The 20,030-nt window shown below is 32.7% G+C and overlaps 2 protein-coding genes across 3 annotated transcripts in view; one reads left to right on the top strand and one right to left on the bottom strand.

Moving 5' to 3' along the window:
- Nucleotides 1-20,030, top strand: part of LOC109544996 (hemicentin-1) — a 114,143-nt gene that overhangs the window by 10,783 nt on the left and 83,330 nt on the right. The window lies entirely within an intron of this gene.
- LOC109544999 lies at nt 14,389-15,541 on the bottom strand. 2 transcript variants are annotated; one of them, XM_048667238.1, is made up of 2 exons: nt 15,180-15,541; nt 14,389-14,827 (listed from the first exon to the last, which is right to left on the bottom strand). In XM_048667238.1, the coding sequence occupies exons 1-2, from the start codon at nt 15,518-15,520 to the stop codon at nt 14,791-14,793; spliced, it is 378 nt and encodes a 125-aa protein (XP_048523195.1). In that variant the 5' UTR covers nt 15,521-15,541; the 3' UTR covers nt 14,389-14,790. The 2 variants fall into 2 exon arrangements, with proteins under 2 accessions (XP_048523195.1, XP_019771022.2); XM_019915463.2 differs by having other exon boundaries at nt 15,197-15,541.

Here is a 20,030-nt window from a genome sequence, read left to right as displayed (position 1 = left end):
TTGCCAGTAATAATAAGTAACTGTGTAACTGTGTCGTTAGTGGCCGTAGATGGACACATCTCTTGCGATATTTTCGGACATTCACAATTATCAAATTTTAAATACCGAACCAAATTTTGCAAGGAAAGCATTATCACATTTTTTTATATCGCGATATTTTTAACAGGATCAAAGGCGTCACGCCCACTCAATGTTTCATGATCCGTTATTGTCCAATTGACTAGACATAAACTAGATTATATGGAAATTTGTTCGACTGCTGATTTGTATAATCCGACGGTTTCATGCAACCGGTTGAATCCATTATCATATAAAACAGAAAATGGAGGTCGGCTTATTACCTATAACCTATCCAAAGCAACGCTGATGTACACACTGTTAGAATAGTTATGATTAATGTTAAAGGGGGCTGAATTTGACTAAGCATCACCTCACTATATAAGGACTAATGTGCATAAATTGATAGTTTCTGTACCACAAATCATCGATCTTTTAGTTCCTGATTAGGAGATTTTATCGTCAGCATCAAAAGCGTTGAGCCAAATTTCCGAGAATTTAGCACGAGAATAGTGTAGAATGGAAATATTTGCAACTGATCTGCCCCGAATTTTTCAAGCTCATGGTCTGGATCAACAGGACAATGCTGCTTAAACACAGTTTAAAGCGGAACTTTAAATGAGCTGATAACATAATAAGTACTTAATGAAATACAAACTACGTTTATAGGACGTAGAGAACTTAACAAAAAGCAGTTAACTTTGTTACAGTTGTCACTGAAAATCTCTATTAGCTGGTTGGAGCGGCGCACGGAACGTGTGTGTGCCTATTAAAATGTGGTCAAAGCTTCAGTTGCAGATAATTTTCTAAGGGGACTTGCAACTATTTGTGCAGGTTTTACAGTGTTTAAACATATATACAATGTTGAAACATTGATGAAATCAGTCATAATTGTAATTCAAAAATTTATTGAATTTAGAAAATTTCGGCAAATCTCACTGACATTTTCATGCTCATTGCATCCCATCTTCCCCTCAAAGAACCTTTCAAAAACAATTCTTCTGATTGAATGGGTTTAAAGTAGTGAACACTTCATCTGAGCAATAATAACCGTTATAAATTTCCTGAGACATTATTAATTCAAGAGTGATTATTAATTCGACAAGTTAAGCACAGTCCCAGTTAAGCGCTTTGTTAACAACAGTGCTTGAAAAAGTTTCTCTATAATTTAGTTCGATGTGCATGCCATTTAGTTTGCAAGACTGTTTAGTATTCTCTCGAAATCCGCCCAAGTCACTCCATGCTAATATTGCGTCTCCATATTGAATTTCAATTACATTTAAATTTCTCATCGTATGAACTGTTTAATCATTCTCTGTTTCTCTTTACTTTACCAACTTAATAGAAATATGTCAGATATGGAGTACGTTCGAAACTTTTCTGAAAGCGAATAGAAGAGCTCTTTACTCTGAATCAGTTACTTATGACTGTCGATTTAAACCTATGAATATTTCAATTTCAATTAATGTCGACTGCCTTGTTTGATGTACTTTGCGATCTCAGCTCAAAGTATGAGTTGAGGGCACATTAGGATTCAATGATGTTGCAATTAATTTGATCAGGACTATTCAGAAATAAGTAGTTTTGAAATATTCACAATCAAACTGATCTGAAATCAAAAATATAAATGCTTTACAGAGATGTCAACTATTTTGAACTGGGGACCAGTAATACGTCTTCTGTTGAGCTTCAACATACACAAAGTACAGGCCCCGGCTTGCCGCCTTCAATATATTGATTAATGGATAATAGATACTTATTCATGTGGAGGAATTGGAAATTATCGGTCTTTGACTATCAGTGAATCTATGCCGGTTTTTAGCTGTTGAGAATTAACCAAACAACCATATAATCTATTTTTAACGACGGGCTCTGATAGTTATATGTATGCGAGGGTAGAACATTCATTTGTTCATATTCAACTTTAAACAAATTCAATCGTTTCATCCACGCGAAAATGTTCTTTGTCGAATTATGTCAGTTTTGCATAAAACATAGGTTTTTTTTGCGTTGCAGTTGTTTTGAAATATTGATGAAAATAGTCTACATATGTTGGAATACTATTCAGCCTCGCTGAACCCAGAACTTTCAAAACCGGATTGTGTCATGATTAATTGTTTTACGGTGCACATTTTTCATCACTCACATTCTAAAAATATACGTTCAAAATAAAATCATGGGAACATGGCGGTTTTCGTTGCAAAAATATATATTAATCGAGTTTTTTAATAATGAGTTTTTGTACAATGACGTGATTGCATATACATTAGATTTTTGAATGGACCTCAAATTATCGCTTGCATGTAACCAAAATTGCAGTAGAAGAATAGGACTAATTTTCCATATCAGACGCCCACCAAATATACATCGTGTTATACATATATATAAACCTTATGGTGCTCGTTTGTCATCATTATCTGCAAATAATACACTAACAGAAGTAAATCTTTGCATTTGAAACTAAACTTGATTTAACCACAATCAGCTACAAGAAATATTAACAATAATATCGCCACGTAAACAGTGGATTTTATTTCAGTCGAAAACTCATCGACATTCTTGCAATAAGACAGAACTTTTTTATCCAATTAAACGATACTCCGCGATTCAGGCCTACAGCATTTTATTAGATACTTCGGCCCGTTTTCATCAACACCCCATTTTATTACACCATTAAAATCTTTTCTCGAATCACGCAATGTTATATCCGCAGTAACATTGTAGGATGGATCTGTAAAACTTCTTGGCGTGGTTATGAGGAAAAGAGGAAAATCCTTTCATGTTATGTGTTCCAGTTCTCTATTACAGAAAATAAGTTTTTAGTTACTTCACAGTGATAATAAAGTTTGGCTTAAGCCAATGTTTGAAAACCAAACATGGAATACATATTTTGTAGACAAATTGTATACTGATTAAACATCAATGAACTGATTGTGGCATCTAAATATTTCAACTTTCTAGTTTTGTGTTTGTTTTCAGTTTTAAGCAGGCAACTCAGAAGAATATTTTCCTGAAAATATTCACTAGTTTTAGAATTTATAGTCAATTTATTGCTTACCAAACAATTATATACCATTAATGCACTTTATTTGTTCAATTCGTGCGTTGGGCGGATTTAATTTCAGCTACGAAAAAAGGGAGAATGATGTTGTTTCTTTGGTTTGATTTGTAAACAGTTCAATCTATGACAATTTAAAAAGTTTTTTTAAAAAACGTTTGCCTTTAGTAGTTATCAAGAAATGTAGTGCTTTGCCAGAAAATCCGAAAACGACATCATGGAGATATGAGTATGAAGAAGAAATTAAAACTCTTTGGAGAAGTGAAGGGTGAAGTAAAATGATAAAAACTCTTGGATAAAACTTCTAGGTAGGCAAAAACTCTTATTCAATCCTCAGATCAAAATTCATGAAAGCATTTTTGTGATAAGTTGCATAGAAAAGTCTGCCAATACCAAATGACTTAGTTATCCTTAAATAGGAGTTTCTAGAAAAATACTCGTGATGAAACCAGTAAATCGATTCATTCGATGCTAAATGGGTTTAGGAAAGAAAATTACGTTCTCTCGAGATACCATGATTTCTTTGGGGAAAATTTCTTCCGTATTGTCTTTATGTTTTTCTATCTCCAAATGTTTCGGATGTTTAAGACCAACTAAAATTACTGGACTAAATCTGACGGGAGCGAACATAAATTTAAGCTTGAAGGCAGAAACGTTAATATGGAAGTATTCACTTTTATATGTATGAGTTAAAAAAAATGTGCTTTCCTAAGAGAAATCGAAAGCGACACAACAAAATTAGCAATAAATATCCGTAAATTGTCATAAAGTTGCCATCGTCACTTTTAGTAATTTAGCTCTATACAGTTGATTCAGAGATCACTTACAATTTACGGGAATCTTGTACACGCTCAGTTTCTTAGGTTTTCAGTCTTTTGGAGAGTGCCATCAAGAGTGTCGTTATCTTGACGCGACCGACAATTAATTTCCTCTGTCCTTCTTGGCTCGCTGTAACAGCGCACTTTCCGAATAGTGCTTATCTTAGACAAGCTGAATATATAACTACCGGTTCACGTCCGTTAAGTCTTTGGTTTGGGCTAAGCTTGCCTTAATTTAAATGACAAAAGCCTGCACGCTAGCAAAAACCCAATTCCCTTATTCCTTGTCTACGTAATCGTCTCAGTTTAGTCTTTGATCTAGACGACCGCCTGTAGAAATATAAATTAGCGAATCAGTTGATTGAAGATCAACATTTTGCTTTGAATTGGGTCTTAATTTGTGCACGGTTCTCGGCGAACATTGTAAGTTTGAACATGGAGTTCCAAATCGGTCCAAATCAACAGTTTTTGGTTAGTAGATTTCCAGTTTGCAATTGGAATTGGAAATTTGGAAAAATTGTGTGGAGCTGTAGAAATAATTTTTTTTATCAGGCTACTCTTTGCACTCATTTTTCCGACCAGGCACAAGCGATAATATTACAGGCTATTCATTATTTGGTTGAGATACTCATTGTTTGTGCTCATATTTTCTTAAAACACAAACTTTTTGTCTCACTCGCCAAAATCGTGCAAAATTTAAAGCATGTTCAAGCTGCGTTGAAACTTTGAACCCAAAGTAGAGCTGTTTGCAAAAATAAATACAAATTTGAAACTACTACATAAGCTGATAAAAAAGTACTATAGTTTTATATTAATTAATCACTTTATCAGTGATTTACCTCAAAAAAAGTACTGATTTTTCAAACTAAGCTTGTATTTTGATACTATTGTCTCTGGCGAAGATTGGAAAAAACTTCAAAGCAACCCCCGAAACGTTTGTCTGCAAGTTCCCTAGGTATTAACAAATTTAACTGACAAAAGTTTTTCGGTGATTTTGCCGCAAAGCGCTTAGTGGAAAGTTCACCGGTCGATTTGGAAAAAAAATGTGGGCGTTATTGCCTCTAGTCTCCCAAACCCCACCGTGTAAAAAACGGCTTTTGTGTGAAATGTTTCGTAAGATACGTCAGGTCGGTTTCACAGTGAAACATTTATTTGCGGGTTTTATGCGAAGATATATGTATAAACGAGCAGCCAAATGATAACATTCTTACTAATGGATTTGTTAAACATTTGGTTACGGACCTTTTTTCATTTTTATTTTGAGTTTATCTGTGTGGCATTACATGTTGCCATAAAACCAAAAAAGAATTATCGGAAGGCGTGAACTTACCAGTAGGTTTTTAATATGAGATGTTTATACATTAATTGCTCTGAATTTCGATTTTTATTTTTGTTCCGATTTTCAGCGAGTTCAATATGGGAACTAAGGTACACTGAACAACATTCAAACAGATAATGTTACATACAATCTACGAATTGTATTTGATGAACAATTTTGTGGTCATAGATTTTTGTTCGTCATTTTTGCTGATCGGCAATAAATACCACACTAACCGAACTAAACTCGGTGGTTTTACTACGTTTACCTTCTCGTCACATCATTCAATAAATATGTAAAATGGGAGGATACCAAAATTCACGATTATTTATGGATGAATTTTATTAATTAATTGTAAAGGTTAAAATAATACGGCTTATCAGCTTCCAAAGTACTTTATTGAATGATAGGGATTTTTTGTTGCTCAATTTATATATTTCGCTCACCTGCTGCCAAAAAATGTTAAGCCCAAAAAACCAAGAGAATATTCAACGAGGGGCATCCGAATAAAAACGTGAGGCATAAAAGTGTAATGGAATTAGTCCGCAAGTTTTCCGCAGCAGGGTGGAAATATGATAAACAAACTGAGCCAAGGATTCTAAAAATTCTTGTCAAATTGAGGTCCGTTCGCTGGTGATCCAAGTTTGTCAATTTCAAAAGCCGCTAGCTCCAGAAATACTTATATTGGTTTTGTGCAAAGGATTTTGAAAAAAAAAATTCCTTTCCATACAAATTTCAAATCTGAAAAAATCAATTAATGAGAATGTTAGTTCCATAAAAATTGTCCGTGTCAGTGGTAAATCGAGTTTTATTCTAAATGAAACTGATAACAAACATAACTGTAAATAGTGAGATAATAAAAACCCACATCAATGTATGATAACTCATACTGAATTTCCGCGCAAAGTCAACGTTTGTCAGGAATTCTGGACCAAAAATTATGGGGTTCAAGTAGAAAAAAAATCATTTAGAGAGCTGTATTTTTATCTTCTAGCAAATGTGATCAAGCCATGCAAAATCAAGAATCTATAAAAAAAATAAAGAATCTATAAATGTGGACAGAAGTAGACTGCATTTCTCTTATCAAAAAGAAGTATTTTTTTTTCGTTTGTGGTTCAAATTGAAAAAAAAACATTTAATGTGGTGAAAGTCAAGAAGTCAAAAATTTGTTTGAAAACTTCGATAGAGCACTGGAACAATAATTTATTTAATTATGTTAATAACTAACGTGCTCACTTATGTTTTCGTTTGCTAAAACGTGACAGAATATCTAATTCAATATGTACACGGTTTTATTCAAGATTTCGTTATCGTGGAATTAATTCATTAATATTCTATCGTCTAATCTAAAGCTAACAATGCCTGAAATAATTATGTTTTCTCATATGAGCACCTGCATAGATCTATTTTCTTCCAATGTGCCACACAATTAGAATCCGGAATATTAATTGCTCGCAACCTTCCAGCTTGCCTAATATTCCAGGAATATATCGAAGCTATTGTATGAAAATAATAGGAAGACTTGAGAAAACCGTATCCATTTCATGATAAAAGTTCATTCATTGTAGCGGATCTTGAAATCTTGAAACATTTGTTTTTATTGATATTTGCGTTTGATATCATAACAAATATAAGTGTTTTTGTAAACATTTTATTGAAATCCTTTCTATGGCCAATAATTGTGTTAAACTGGATGTCTGTGAACAATGGGTGACACAATTTGTTATTTGCAATTATTTCTGCATTTACAATTAAAATTAATAAGTTCGACATTATTTTAATTAATTACGTTTAACGCTCTTAGATTTTAAGAAAAAACCTGGACAATATATTTATTTTACATAGTTTTCCAATTGCAACGCATCTGTGTTGTTATTTCCTAGTCACGTTTAAATCCTTTTCTCCTTGGGAATTTGAAAACTGAATGATGCATACGATTACCATTTTACCAACATATTTTAATTTAATGTAGATATATTAAATCGCCTTTAATTTATTCCAAAAGAGCTAAAACATGAACAATAATTGTATTTTCTATATAGAAAATATAGTCACTAAAAGAGTTCGCTTTGTTCAGATTTCCGAAATTTAACCGACAATTTTCTAAAGAACTCTAACTTGACGCCTATTCTTAGCAGCAGACCTGATATATGCATTCATAATTTCAAATTTTTTTAATAAATGCTGATGGAAGATGCCGAAACCTGATCAGCGAGTCCCGAAACTACAACCCAACAAGTCCATTGATATTTAAACTTCGAATTCGTTCAGCAAGTTATATTTAAAAAGGCAACTTCCAATTGGTTGTCCCTTTTCCAACCTTTGAGATACGACATTTCTTACGTTAGTAGTAAATCAAATCACGTTCTGTAAAAGGAATCAGGTCGAAATAGAGATTATCTGCGTATACAGGAAACAGCCGTATTGGCACAACTTTTCTGATTTTGTCATGTGCTTCGCTACTTCGTATATTGGTGATCAGTTCCTATAGTATCTTTTTCTATTAGACGCTGAAAATACATCCGTTTTATTGGAAAGTTTTATTCACCTGGAACGAAAGGTATCTGCTCAATTCCGAATATTTCACTACATTTGTCAAAAAAAATATTTTTGTAGTTTGTTGTATCAGCCAACAATTTACCGCTATAGTGGCAAATAACTAATTAATTAGTGTTAACCTGTATCAATACGATACGAGGCCGATAATAATTGCAAACAACTGTATACCAGTGAATATTCAATGAAACATAATACATTTCACTATTAGCAAAATGTAGAAAATGAATAAAATACTTATCGTGTCGCAAGTCAGCCATCCAATTTGAGTTTCCAGTTCGAAATAATTAATTTCTGCGAATGCATATTGGATTGCAAAATCCAATTTGCATTAATACAAACAGTATATCCAAATAAACATAAGATCAAGTAGACAGGGTCTATAAGTCTGGTTATCTGATTCCTACCTTGTATGCTCAATGCTACATGTTCCCATGAATAAACATGACAGAAATGAATTGCTGGATCATTATTCATAGAGATGGAAATATAGGGGATCTGGATCAAGATAGTTGCTTCAATTAATTTAATTAAAATTTTAACATTTAGAACTATTTATTCGTAGCGTTTTGATATTTTGACTCAATGCAATTGCAAAAAAATTGATTCCTGTTTTTCCCTGTAGATATTCATAGGCTTATTCAACCTGCAGCGGTTTAATAAAAAAATAATAAACCGCAAAGAAATTACCGTTTAAACAGATTAGTAATTATCACTCTGCTCCAGCTGATTAATAGGTATGCAAAGTTCTATTTTCTTTCCCAACGTCATACTCTCCGAAATAATCATAAGTTTGAGGTAAAAACTTCTACATTTACTTTCTGCATTTCATAAATATTTAAGTCCCCTACACCAGGAATAGAGCTGTTTTACAGATTAATTATATTACAGAAAATTACATTAAACTTCATAATTCCTAAGTATCAAAGTCGCTTTCCAAAAATGATTTAAATTTTGAATTATTCTTGATTGGATTGATGGTCAAAATTGGTATCAAAGTGTACGTATGTAAGTTACTCAACTGTGTTTATACTAAGAACTACTACTGTATACTGTATACTAAGGACTATCTACGGAATGTCTCCTTTGCAGTCTTGTCAAGAGGTTTTTAAATCAAAGGGTGTTTTAACTGTGCACGGTCTGTACATTTTTGAGGCAATATTATGTGTTTTTAAGAGTATATATTTACACGATAACAACGTTAACCAGGATCATAGCACCCGCACAGGAAACATTTTGTATCCAACACACAGACTAACATTGTCTGAAAAGAGTCCGTACTATATGGGTATAAAATTCTTTAATAAACTAGAAAACAACATTAAAAAAGTAAGAATTGAAAAATTGTTTAGGAATAAATTAAAACAGATGTTAATTGAGTTAGAGCCTTATAGTATTAGAGACTATTTAAATATGTAACAACAGTACCTTTTAGTATATGTCCTTTGTCAATTGTTTTTTAAAGCCATTTCATTTTGTATTCTTTAGACATGTGCATGTATCAGAATGTAATTTGAAATAAAGAAATAAAAAAAAAGTATTTAAAATATTGTTCAACTGGGTTGTTCCACGAGTAAATTAGTGAATACCTAGTTGAAGCTAATCTACTTAAAACAGGAAAAATATTCGCACTTTAATAAATGTATAAAAACGCACTTTTTCAAACTTTTAATATGAAACAACCATGGTAACAATGTACACCCAGATAAATATCCAAACTAAATTGTTGAAAATTCGTTTTTCTATTTGAAATGTATTCAATACGAACCAACTGATACACTGCGTTTTATGAAACGGTTTTGCACCGTTTGATTGTTCATGCGTTTATTACTGCGAAAGCGTGTTTATCAATATGTATAGTAGTTTACATTGCAAACATTTTATTTTTATTCGTTACGGACATCAATCATGGTTTTTTGGTCTGATACAGAAATATCGGCAAACATATTTTAATGAATGTAAGGCATAAAACATTTGAAACAATGAGCTAAGAAGTTGTGCGCTTTGAGACAAATATATTCTATCTATGCATACGTATATGGGTTTGAATATGTGCGAATCGAAATACATCCATGTTCGGAAATTATGCAAATTTCGATATATCGAGAGTCGATCGTTCAATATTTGATTCACTAAGGTGTCAACAGTTACTGGGATGGGAGGATGCTTCTAAACAAAACGCGGCATTGAGATAGTCTTTGTCAAATATATTTTTATCAACACTATTTGAAATACATCAAATGCAGGAAAAATCACTGCTGCCATTTAATTTTGTATTCAGCTTTGCCGAATATTTTTGTAATTGTTGTCATTCTGTTCAATATATAATTCCAACAATTGTTATGCGAACGAATCAATTGAATTCCTGCCATTTTCTATAACCACTTTTGCACAAACTTTACTAATCCATTTGCAGAAATATATCAACCTAATCCCGGTCGATGGATTTTTAGTTCATATTGCTTTATTTAAAAGAATTACAAAACCAATAGAAAAATGTGAAAAACATTAGGAAGCTATTCTTCTTCACGACTATTTAAATGCCTTTAAAACTCACCAGTTTCTTCCAATAGTCGCGAGTCTATTTAGTACAAATATACATTTCTTGCGAAAAACACAAATAACTCAGGCAACACATTTTTGATAGATTTAATAATCAGGCTCAGTAAACATTTCAACTCTTCCGAGCCGAAATTGTGGACTTTTGCAAATGCGACCGGCTTGAGATGAGATATGACGCAATCGGAAAAAGTCAGACGTTTGAAACTAAATTTCCCAATAATACAGCGTGTAGTAAAGGTGAAGATTAATATTCCCGTAAGACGAACAATTCCCATGGTTGACTTTCAGAATAAGTTTAGTGGAGTTCACCGTTTGATATATTGACGTAATTTATCTTTGACCGAGAATATTACGGAAATGGCGAGAACTCTTTAATTTTGCCCTTTCAACAGTTTTACACTGGGGTATTGTAGACTTGACTATTGCAGTTTGGCGGATATTTTAAATTGCCGATATTGACTGACTGATCACTTTACCTAATTTCCTAACCAACGTTGGTTTGCAGACATTGCACATTTCCGCATATTAAGTCAACTATTTCGATTGCTCCATTCGCATTCGATGTTCAAAAGTTATCTTTCTCCGTTTTGCTGACACAGAATCTCGCTTATGTTTACCACTAAGAAATTGAAAAGAACACCATGCCGTCACTAGCAAAGTTTGCTTTTCAACAGAAGTTCTATTTTGCTTACTAGACCAAGTTGTCTCCAAACACTGACTTGTTTGTTCCAACTTCTAAATTTTTCCATTATTTATGTAGATAATTCCATATGCGTTTGAAAAATCTTATCTGCTTACGTTAGGGTTCGACAATGGAAACATTTTAAAACTTTTCGTTTAAGTAATTTTATTAAAGTTTCGTTGGAAGTTGCACGTCTAGATATAATTTATGCATAGTAGGATTAATCATATGTTTCAGAACAGGATGCTGGTAGGATAGGAATTTTGTTAATCTTGCGAGAGTGCATTAAGCAAACTGTTTAATGAACAAGATGGAATAGTGGGAGACAATAAATGATCCAAAAGAACTAAGAAATAGGTTTCAAGAAATTCAGCAAAGGAAAAAAATCGAATTTGCTAAGCATGAAGAAACATAGATATTTTGAAAAACTTACGATTAATAACACTTTTATTGAAAATGTTTAATAGTAAGTATAACAGTAATCAGCAATAATCAACGTTCGATAAACTTTCAATTCCACCTCTTACTTTAGAGGTTTTAGCGACGACTCACTTACATCTGCGGGCACCATCAAATAGCGCAGTTCAACACCAACTGTTATCTCTTTGAATTATTCGTTATGTAGAATATGTGCCACTTTCAACAATTGAGAATCAAAATGTCAATCATAAAAATGTTGGGTGAATTTAAGAGTTCTTCATAAAACTTATACTATATATCAACAATAGGAAGCCTCCTTTTGCACATCCGTATACAAGGAATTTGAAAAAGAAAATAAATTAATCGTTCTATATATAGTAGTTCTAAACACTCTGACTAACATACTTAAAAAGAATTAGTAACTTAGTTTTAACTCTTTTCCGAGATTGCAACGTTAAAAATGCAACTCAATAAATGAACGTAATTAAAGCAGTCGTAACTTTCACACTATCAAAAACTAAAACTTTGCTGAAGTTTTGGACAAGGGATTAGTTTCATGCCGCTGCTAAAATTCGCTATAAATATATTAAACTTTAAGTAAAAACTGCTGCATACGAAAATATGTACAGTTACTGTATAGAATAAGTTATACATTTTATAATTTTCCTAATTAATTTCATTAATGTTAAGATATAAAATTGCATAAAAGAAGTTTTTTCCTGCTGCAATTTGTTGATTAAGTGAATTTTGCGGAATTAAATATGAGAAAATAGAAAAGAGGTTTTAAGAATTTCAGCAGAGGTTTTTACGCCAGTTAACTATTGAAAAGCCGCCCGAGAAGAAAATTTATATGACAAATTGAAAAGTTTCACTTGGCTCCAAGCGAGCAAAAACGCGATTTTTAACAGAGCATAAAACCATCTTTCTCAACTTAACCCGGAGGTAAATTCACGTAATTAGATAACGCAGAACATTTTGAAGTATCAAATTTGTTCTTTAATGATATCAACGCAATTACTTTTACGAGCACTTACTACTTGCTCCTAAAATCATTGACGGATTAAATGGGCGTCTTACAAGATTGGACTAAGTGAGTAACAATAAAAAGATAAAGAGTTTTGGTTGCCAAATTAGGAGTAAAGCCATATTTTTTACTAGGCTTTAAATACACTTTTGTCAGATACAAGGTAATTTCGGAGAACAGTTTTTTGAAAATACACAGATTTCGAGTACTTTTGCAGATTTACGATACACAGTAACTTGGTGGTAGGCATTTTGTATAAAATCCAGGTGTATTGAACAAGTTAAGGAAAAACTGAAAATACGCCACAATTGGAAATTTATTTTTATTCAATTCGACAATTTCGCCTACAAGCCAATGTGTCCTAAATTCGATATTCGTCATTTCCGTGGGATGTTGTGGCATTGGTCGCATTAAATATTCGCGAGACGGTGCATCCATTATATAGAAGTTTAGGATGCGCAACTTGTTTAAGGTAAGTTTTCGTAAATGTCTCGGATAGTATGTAGAGGACTGTTGGGATTTGTGGCAATAAAGTGGTTTAACTCATTCTTGGCGTAATTGGCTTTGTAAACTTTCATGAAAAGAATGTACGCTGAAGCCCAAGAATCTAGACTTTTCCGAGTACTTGATATCTCGACATTTCATTAATGCCCATTTATCTGAAGAAAACAAGGCTACATTAAGAAAAACATGTTTAAAAACAGATATTTCTTTTGGCTGAAAATGTAGCTTTCGACCATTACCGGAAAAATGCTGTAGGTATATTTGCCGATAACTTTGTATCAAATCAATATAGGAAGGTTCGGTGAGAAACGTATTGAAGTGCTTCTCCACCTAAATGGAAACGATTTATCAATTTCGGTTTACTTATCTGAAAGCTGCGATACTTTTCAAATTTGAAAGCGGGGCAGCAGCACATAGTCAGTTTCTATTAATATTTTAGAAACACGCTTTATGGCAGGCAACAATAATAGTCACTAACACATCCAATTTTTCCATTCTGACTTATGTGGAACTGGATTTACGTGAACACTTTCCTGCGGGTAGCAAAGAGTGCAACTTCGTTGCATTATTTAACTTTAGAAGGTATTTTATGGACGTAGCGTGAGGAAGTACATCATAAAAGTGTCGCATGGGATTATCATGTTGCAAAATGCAATGGAAATGTTTTAGTTCCAAGCTGGTTGCAATAACAATAAGAAAATTACTCTATGTTTCACTTTCATATTCTCAATGTGCATGCCAACTTGATCATCAGATCTGCAAGCCATCCTCCTTAGGATATAGATTCATCACACTTCAGGCCATCTAGTCCATTAAGTAATTAATTATTTTTAACGTTTTGTTGCGTCTGGTTGGTCTGCATATTTGCCTGTTTCCTAACTTTTCACGAAATAAGTGTGATTTTCACGAAACTAAGTGGCTTCGGATTTATTGGTTCGTATTCAACTCTACATCCTACTTGAATCATTTCGTCGTAAGCGAAGCCTCCAGTCTAGCGATCCCACACACTTAACCCATTTTCCCTTTCCGTCTTAAAAAATGAAAATAAATCAATTAATGTAATATAAAAGTAATGTAATGTAAAATAAATCTGTGATTATTTAAGTTTATAAATGCGAATAAATCGTTTTGATTTTATTATTTTGATTAAGCCAAAGTACTTGTTACCACTTTAACATCGATTCACAAATGACCCATGAGTTATCTATTCCAGCTATATATTATAACATGTCGATTTATCTTAAAAGTTATGAAAGAGTTGCGAGCATAGCTCTGAAAACGCGAGCCATAAATCGATGGAAACATAATATTTACTGCTTTTAACAAAACCTGGTTGAAGACCACTTTTAGAAAACTGCTACCCATCGCCTAGAATTAAAGTTTTAGCCATGTAAAAATTGATTTTCTTTATTGGCGTTTCTAATAATTTCAACTCGTTGCAACCCTGCATATCTCGTCATAGTCAAATCGTAATTTTTAACTTTCTTTGAACCAGAGCCATTAGGGTCAGTTTCCTAATATCCTCCAAAACAATAATGATTTTATCTACTATCTACAATTCTTATTTCTGACATTAAATTGAGCGAAAATAATGAAATCCATAAAACTATGCAATCATCCATTTAAATATTTCCTATGAGTATCGAGGTATTAATATAAATTTCGTAGTTACAAGGAAAGAAAATAAAGGCGTTTATCCACATGGACTCATTGTGCACGTTCTTATTTGAGCCTCTTTTTCACCATCGGCGCAACCATCGGATACACAATGTCGCCATCTAACTGTTTTTCCTACTCCGCAAGATACACTACAGTCGGACCATTTCCCCTGCAATACAGAAACAAAATTGTAATCTCACATATTAAAACATTATCAACTTTCTTTTTTAGAAACCGAATCTTGCAGCTTTGAAAATATTGAAATCTAGACATTCAAAGCTCCTTACGCCCTCTTAAATCCTTTGAGTATTCCTGTCCCAATTTTATACGCAAAATTTTGCCTCTCCAGATGAGCTTTTCGTATCTCACATAAAAGCCCAAACGTATTTTGAAATCGTATTTATATTATTAAAAGCCTTGAGATTTACAGTAAAAAATATTTAGAGAGCCTTTGAGGTAGTGGATGTGTTTAGAGGTTTTTTCCACTTTCGTGTGCTCCAATCGTTTTTTCTCTAACTAACTTTATTACTTCCTTTACCCAGTGGTCCCATTGCTTAATGTTCTTCTTTCCCCGAACTATGGACCGCTGAGAAACATTCTCGTCAATATACTGAATATCATCCAAGCTATCATACTGCATTTGCTCGACGGGTAGTTGAATTTCAGGATCATTTTGTATTACTTTTCCGTTTAAGGATTCTATTGCATTTCTAAGAGAGTTTTCACTTGCTTCCGGAGATTTGTTCGCATCTCCTTCATTTGAGTTTGGCACTTGTATAGCTGATAGGCCATTTATGTTGTGCAAGGTATTAAATATCAGTGCCAAAACTAAAAACAATTTTAAAATGTGTTTTTCAGACATTGGCAGTGTTTGTCAATTTTACGTTTACAACCTGTAAATAATTGGTAAACAAATTCTAGCTAAGCTGGAATAACTGCAATTTTATGTACTGTACCCTTGTCCTATACATGTTCGCAACTAACGCATTTTTTTTAAATTTCTATTTGCGAATTTAATTATATCAACATATCAAAACTCAAAAATATATAAAATATATTCGAATAAAACTTTATTTAATCAACTTCTACCATTTTCAATTAGTTTTGCCATATCATGGCTCAAAGCATAAAAAATCTGACAGATTTTATATCTGGAAAACTCTAAAGGGAAATTAAAATTTATGAGTTTTATCTCATCCATCATAAAAAAAAAAAAGATCTGAATGGAATATTCGCTGAAACACAATGTGTGAGTTGCACACGAAATGAGTGAGACTGCGGTCACTTGACAAATAATAGTTGATCCTTATTGATGATGGGCTTTTTACACTCTGGTTGTTCTTAATGCCTTTAGGATCGAGTGCTTTAAGTTAAGTCTAAAGCGGAAATTCGATAACGTTTATTTGAGCCTTGCGGACAAGGTAATCACTCTTGGGACCATGCTAGCGAAATAGTTAAGTTTTGCCAATCTGTATATGTACTTTTTTTTGAAAATTTTGTCATTTTTTTATGTGCATTTAAAATTAAACTCACTCATATTAATTTGTTGAATTAAACGATTAGCGAAAAAAAATGTTCAAAACATTTCTTAGGCAAATTCAAAAAGAACCGTCTCTAATTTGGTAAGAACTATATCTTCTTGTTAAATCCTTCTTACACAAGAAAATTACAAGTTTGTAGATGAACAAATTTTTATTTATTACGAACACTGCACAGCCTGAATAAAAACTATTTGTAATTATAAACAGCAAAATTGGAAAGAACAAACTCAATCAACTCATTTGCATCTTCTGCATCTTTACAATGTGACAAAGAGAGTTAAAACTATATTTACTTTGACAATGGATTCACTAGGCTATCTGTAGTCCACAATGCACGAATAGTTCTCGACTGAATCGTAGGATATAAATATAACAGGAAATGTTCTCTCTATATGTATAGCAGAGTTCTCTCAAAACCCGATTTCGCACTAAATCAATTCAAATCCTATATAAACATGATTTATAAGTGAAAGGTCAAAAGCCCAAACGCAAATTCAAAATTTACAGTCTCAGATATACATGACTTAGATGGGTTGTTAACCCTTTGGCATAAATCCTGCCCTTAGTAGAAAGCAACGGAAGAATAGTGTTCTATTGTTTGCAGATTCCACTTGGAAGGAAATATTGTGAACAACGGCATTGCCTTAAAGATTTTATGGCATATCCTATATTTTATAGCATTATGTTAATCGTCTACGTATTTGAATTTGCTTGCACTTTTAGTAAATAATGCATTTTTGAATTGTTAAGTTTTATAATTGTGTACTAATATTGGACCTAAAGCGTTTCGTCAGCAAAGCGAATATTTGACTATGCTCGTAAAAACTGCTCGCTAAAGCCTAGACATGAAATGTATTAAATTCATAATTTGTGCTACTAATTTGTTGAAAGAATCACGCAATGTTTGAATTATTTTTTACAATTTAGTTGAGAAAGTAATAATTTAATAATACCAATAATTTTCTGCAATATTGTAATTATATACGTTGCTAAAATTCATCCATCAATCGACCTCCTCAGGTGTATTATGGGTGTAAATCCAAGTTTGTTGCACTTCTATCGACTTTGATTCGAGTTGGAAAACACTCAACTGTGAAACTTGTTACTGGTAATATTAGCAATCAATTTCATATGATTTCAATCAGCTTGTAAGGCATTTGTCGATATGTTTAGTGTGTATCTGAACTTGCTTTAATAAATAGACGCCGTAATAGCAATTATAACTTAGTGAATCGGTAAATTTATCTGACTATTTAAAATACTGTTTTGGTTTTGCGGAAATCCCAAGCCATTATTCCGGTTCAATACTCCATAGCAATTTTTGTAAAGTTGGGAATTTTTTTTTTTTGAATTACGCATATTCCCTACCTTAATCCCCTTGGCCGACACATTCAGGTTTTTTTCAAACATGCTATAAAAAACGTAATACTCATTTCGAGTTTGGCCAAAAAAATTTCTGGCCTAAAATTACATGGCATTTTACTGCTGGCTTTAAGTGCTGATAGAGCAAATTGCAATTAATCATTTTCAAATCAGATTACACTCGAAATCACTGATGATAGGATGATATCGTATATTACGAAATAACAAGTTCGTATTTTGAGTCCTAAGCACGAAAGGCCAAGCTTTTTATTTCGTGCGAAAGCTTCAAGGCTGGTATTTGCTGTACTTCGAAAGGGCAAACGTGTTGCATGAAAACTTTAAATGGCCTATCAATCTCTGAATAACTGTTCCGAGAACAAAGATGATTTCTAGATAGTAAAACCTGACTCTTATCCAATTTGGCTGTAAATGCGGAAAATTATTCACTCCATTAATTCAGTAAGTTTAGTTGATCCATCGTTAGTTCATTCAATAATATTCTGCCCTAAGCTCAGCTCAAGTGACATACTTTGCTTCAAATTGTTTATGTCGATTTGAATTCTTATTTATCGTTAGTATTCTTCACGGAATTCTCCAGGAACTCTAACTTCGTTTCCACTTTTTTTCAACTCAAGGTAACATTTTATCCGTTGCAGTTATTATTTTTGTCTTTCGCATTCTTTAGAAGTTGCTATTGCTACTCCTTAATCCTTGGGAATATCTTAAAAACTTCACTTTATTTTGTTGCTGTAGTTCTCAAGATCTCAACTTAAATGTTGGAATTTACAACTTCAATGCACGAATTCAGATTTAATTTTTGGCAGTATTTTCTTGCTTCAGAGATGGTTGTGCTATCAAATCTGTTTTCGAATAATAATTACACCTCAAACCTATCGTCAAACTTGTGCGCATCAATTCAGTTAAAAATATTTACTCTTGATTTCAATTCAAATTTTCTTGATAATTTTTTCAATGCCCTTTATTGTTAGAAACGTTTTAAGAAAATTTCATCTCCTATAGTACAGAGCCCATCTGAATTTCGTACTCTATATTTTTAATTCAATAAACCTCCTTTAGCAAGGTACAGTAAAGTTTTACTTTTATCGCATGATGTTTGCGCGCTGGGAAATTGCGAAAGAGCGAGGAAAAGGTAAATGAAACTAAAGTGTTAGAAGTTAATAAAAATACAGCAGTCGATATTTTCAAAGTGTTGATGGCAACTTCCCAGTTTGTATTATATGGAAGCGGCGGCTCGAACATCAACTACGGTTTGGTTTAGTAAATATTTTGTTGATGTCGCTTCGTGTTCTGAAGTAAGTTACCTACGTACGAAAACGTTATAAGAAACATATTCTAAGAGGGATCGTAAATATTGTTTTGGTTAGAGTTTGAGAAGTATTACGAAAATGCTTTAAACCTCGATAACGATGTGAACAGTTTTAAAGTAAGCTTTTACTGGGTTTGCAGAAAAGAATAATAGTTGAAAATATGAGCATCTCCGTAGCATTAATAAATGGATAAAAATTTGATTCTTCTTTAAAATTGCATTAGAATAGTTAGTTTTATATCTGGTTTATCAGCAAAAATTTCAGATTTTTCTGTGACTTGAGCGTTTAGACACTTTGAAGTTCTCTGAAATCATACCTCCTACGCTTGACAAGAGTGAAAACATCTTATTTATCCTGTTTAAGTAGTTTAAAAATACTTACCATACAATTCCAGGAAATATATCATCTTACCAATGGAAACGAAATGGTTCTATGGAAGTCTTCTTCGAGTTATCCTCAGGGATATGCCGGCATTTTCGATTTACGTCTTATGATGTTTAGAGACATATTTCTCGTGGATCACGAAAATCTTATTTAAAGCTGAGAATATTCTCTACATGAGTTTACGATTTCCTGAAATTTGTTTAAAGCCATTCCTTTGCCTAAATAAAATATGCGACTCAATAAGCGAATGATATTTTCCCTATTTGCCCATATATTGAAATGGTATATCTCATGTACACAGCATTTGACGCGAAACGTACATAAAGATGAAAAGAAAAACTAAAATTGTCGGGAAAGTCAATTTGTTTATTTTTATGCGTCTTTGAATTGCAATTATGCGAAATTATAGTCAAAAATTGAGAGTAGCTTTCTTCACTAAATAATTCAAATCACTTTAATACTGTATAAAAGCTCAGAACGCACAGCACTGTCATAATGACAACTTCTATTCTTCTCTAGATGCTTAAAATTGTTACTTAATTCTAGAATTTTAATCATTGAAATACACCAATTTCGGTTAATCGCCATATTTTGATGGGCAAACTCGTGAGGTACGTAATTTGCGCCTGCCGACAGAAAATTTACTTTAGTATTTATTGCTGTAAACGCTGCAAAATCAAAATTGACATGACATACATAATTTTTCAAGAAATTTAAAAAAATTTAAATATTTTTATTTTCTATCTTAACTGGTTTT

Source organism: Dendroctonus ponderosae, unplaced genomic scaffold (genome assembly GCF_020466585.1).
Source record: "Dendroctonus ponderosae isolate FM_Combo_2020 unplaced genomic scaffold, Dpon_F_20191213v2 Dpon_F_20191213_6, whole genome shotgun sequence".
NCBI classification, from domain to species: Eukaryota; Metazoa; Arthropoda; class Insecta; order Coleoptera; family Curculionidae; genus Dendroctonus; species Dendroctonus ponderosae.
Note: the sequence above shows the minus strand (reverse complement) of the source record. Positions and strands in the feature narration are given on the sequence as shown.

Bases quoted from the DNA above. Each gene is read 5' to 3' on its own strand.
- LOC109544999 (XM_019915463.2), bottom strand. From the start codon at position 15,520: ATGTCTGAAAAACACATTTTAAAATTGTTTTTAGTTTTGGCACTGATA. The intron at 14,828-15,196 runs GTAAAGGAAGTA...TCTGTATTGCAG, and splicing joins TTAAGCAATGGGACCACTGG to GGGAAATGGTCCGACTGTAG.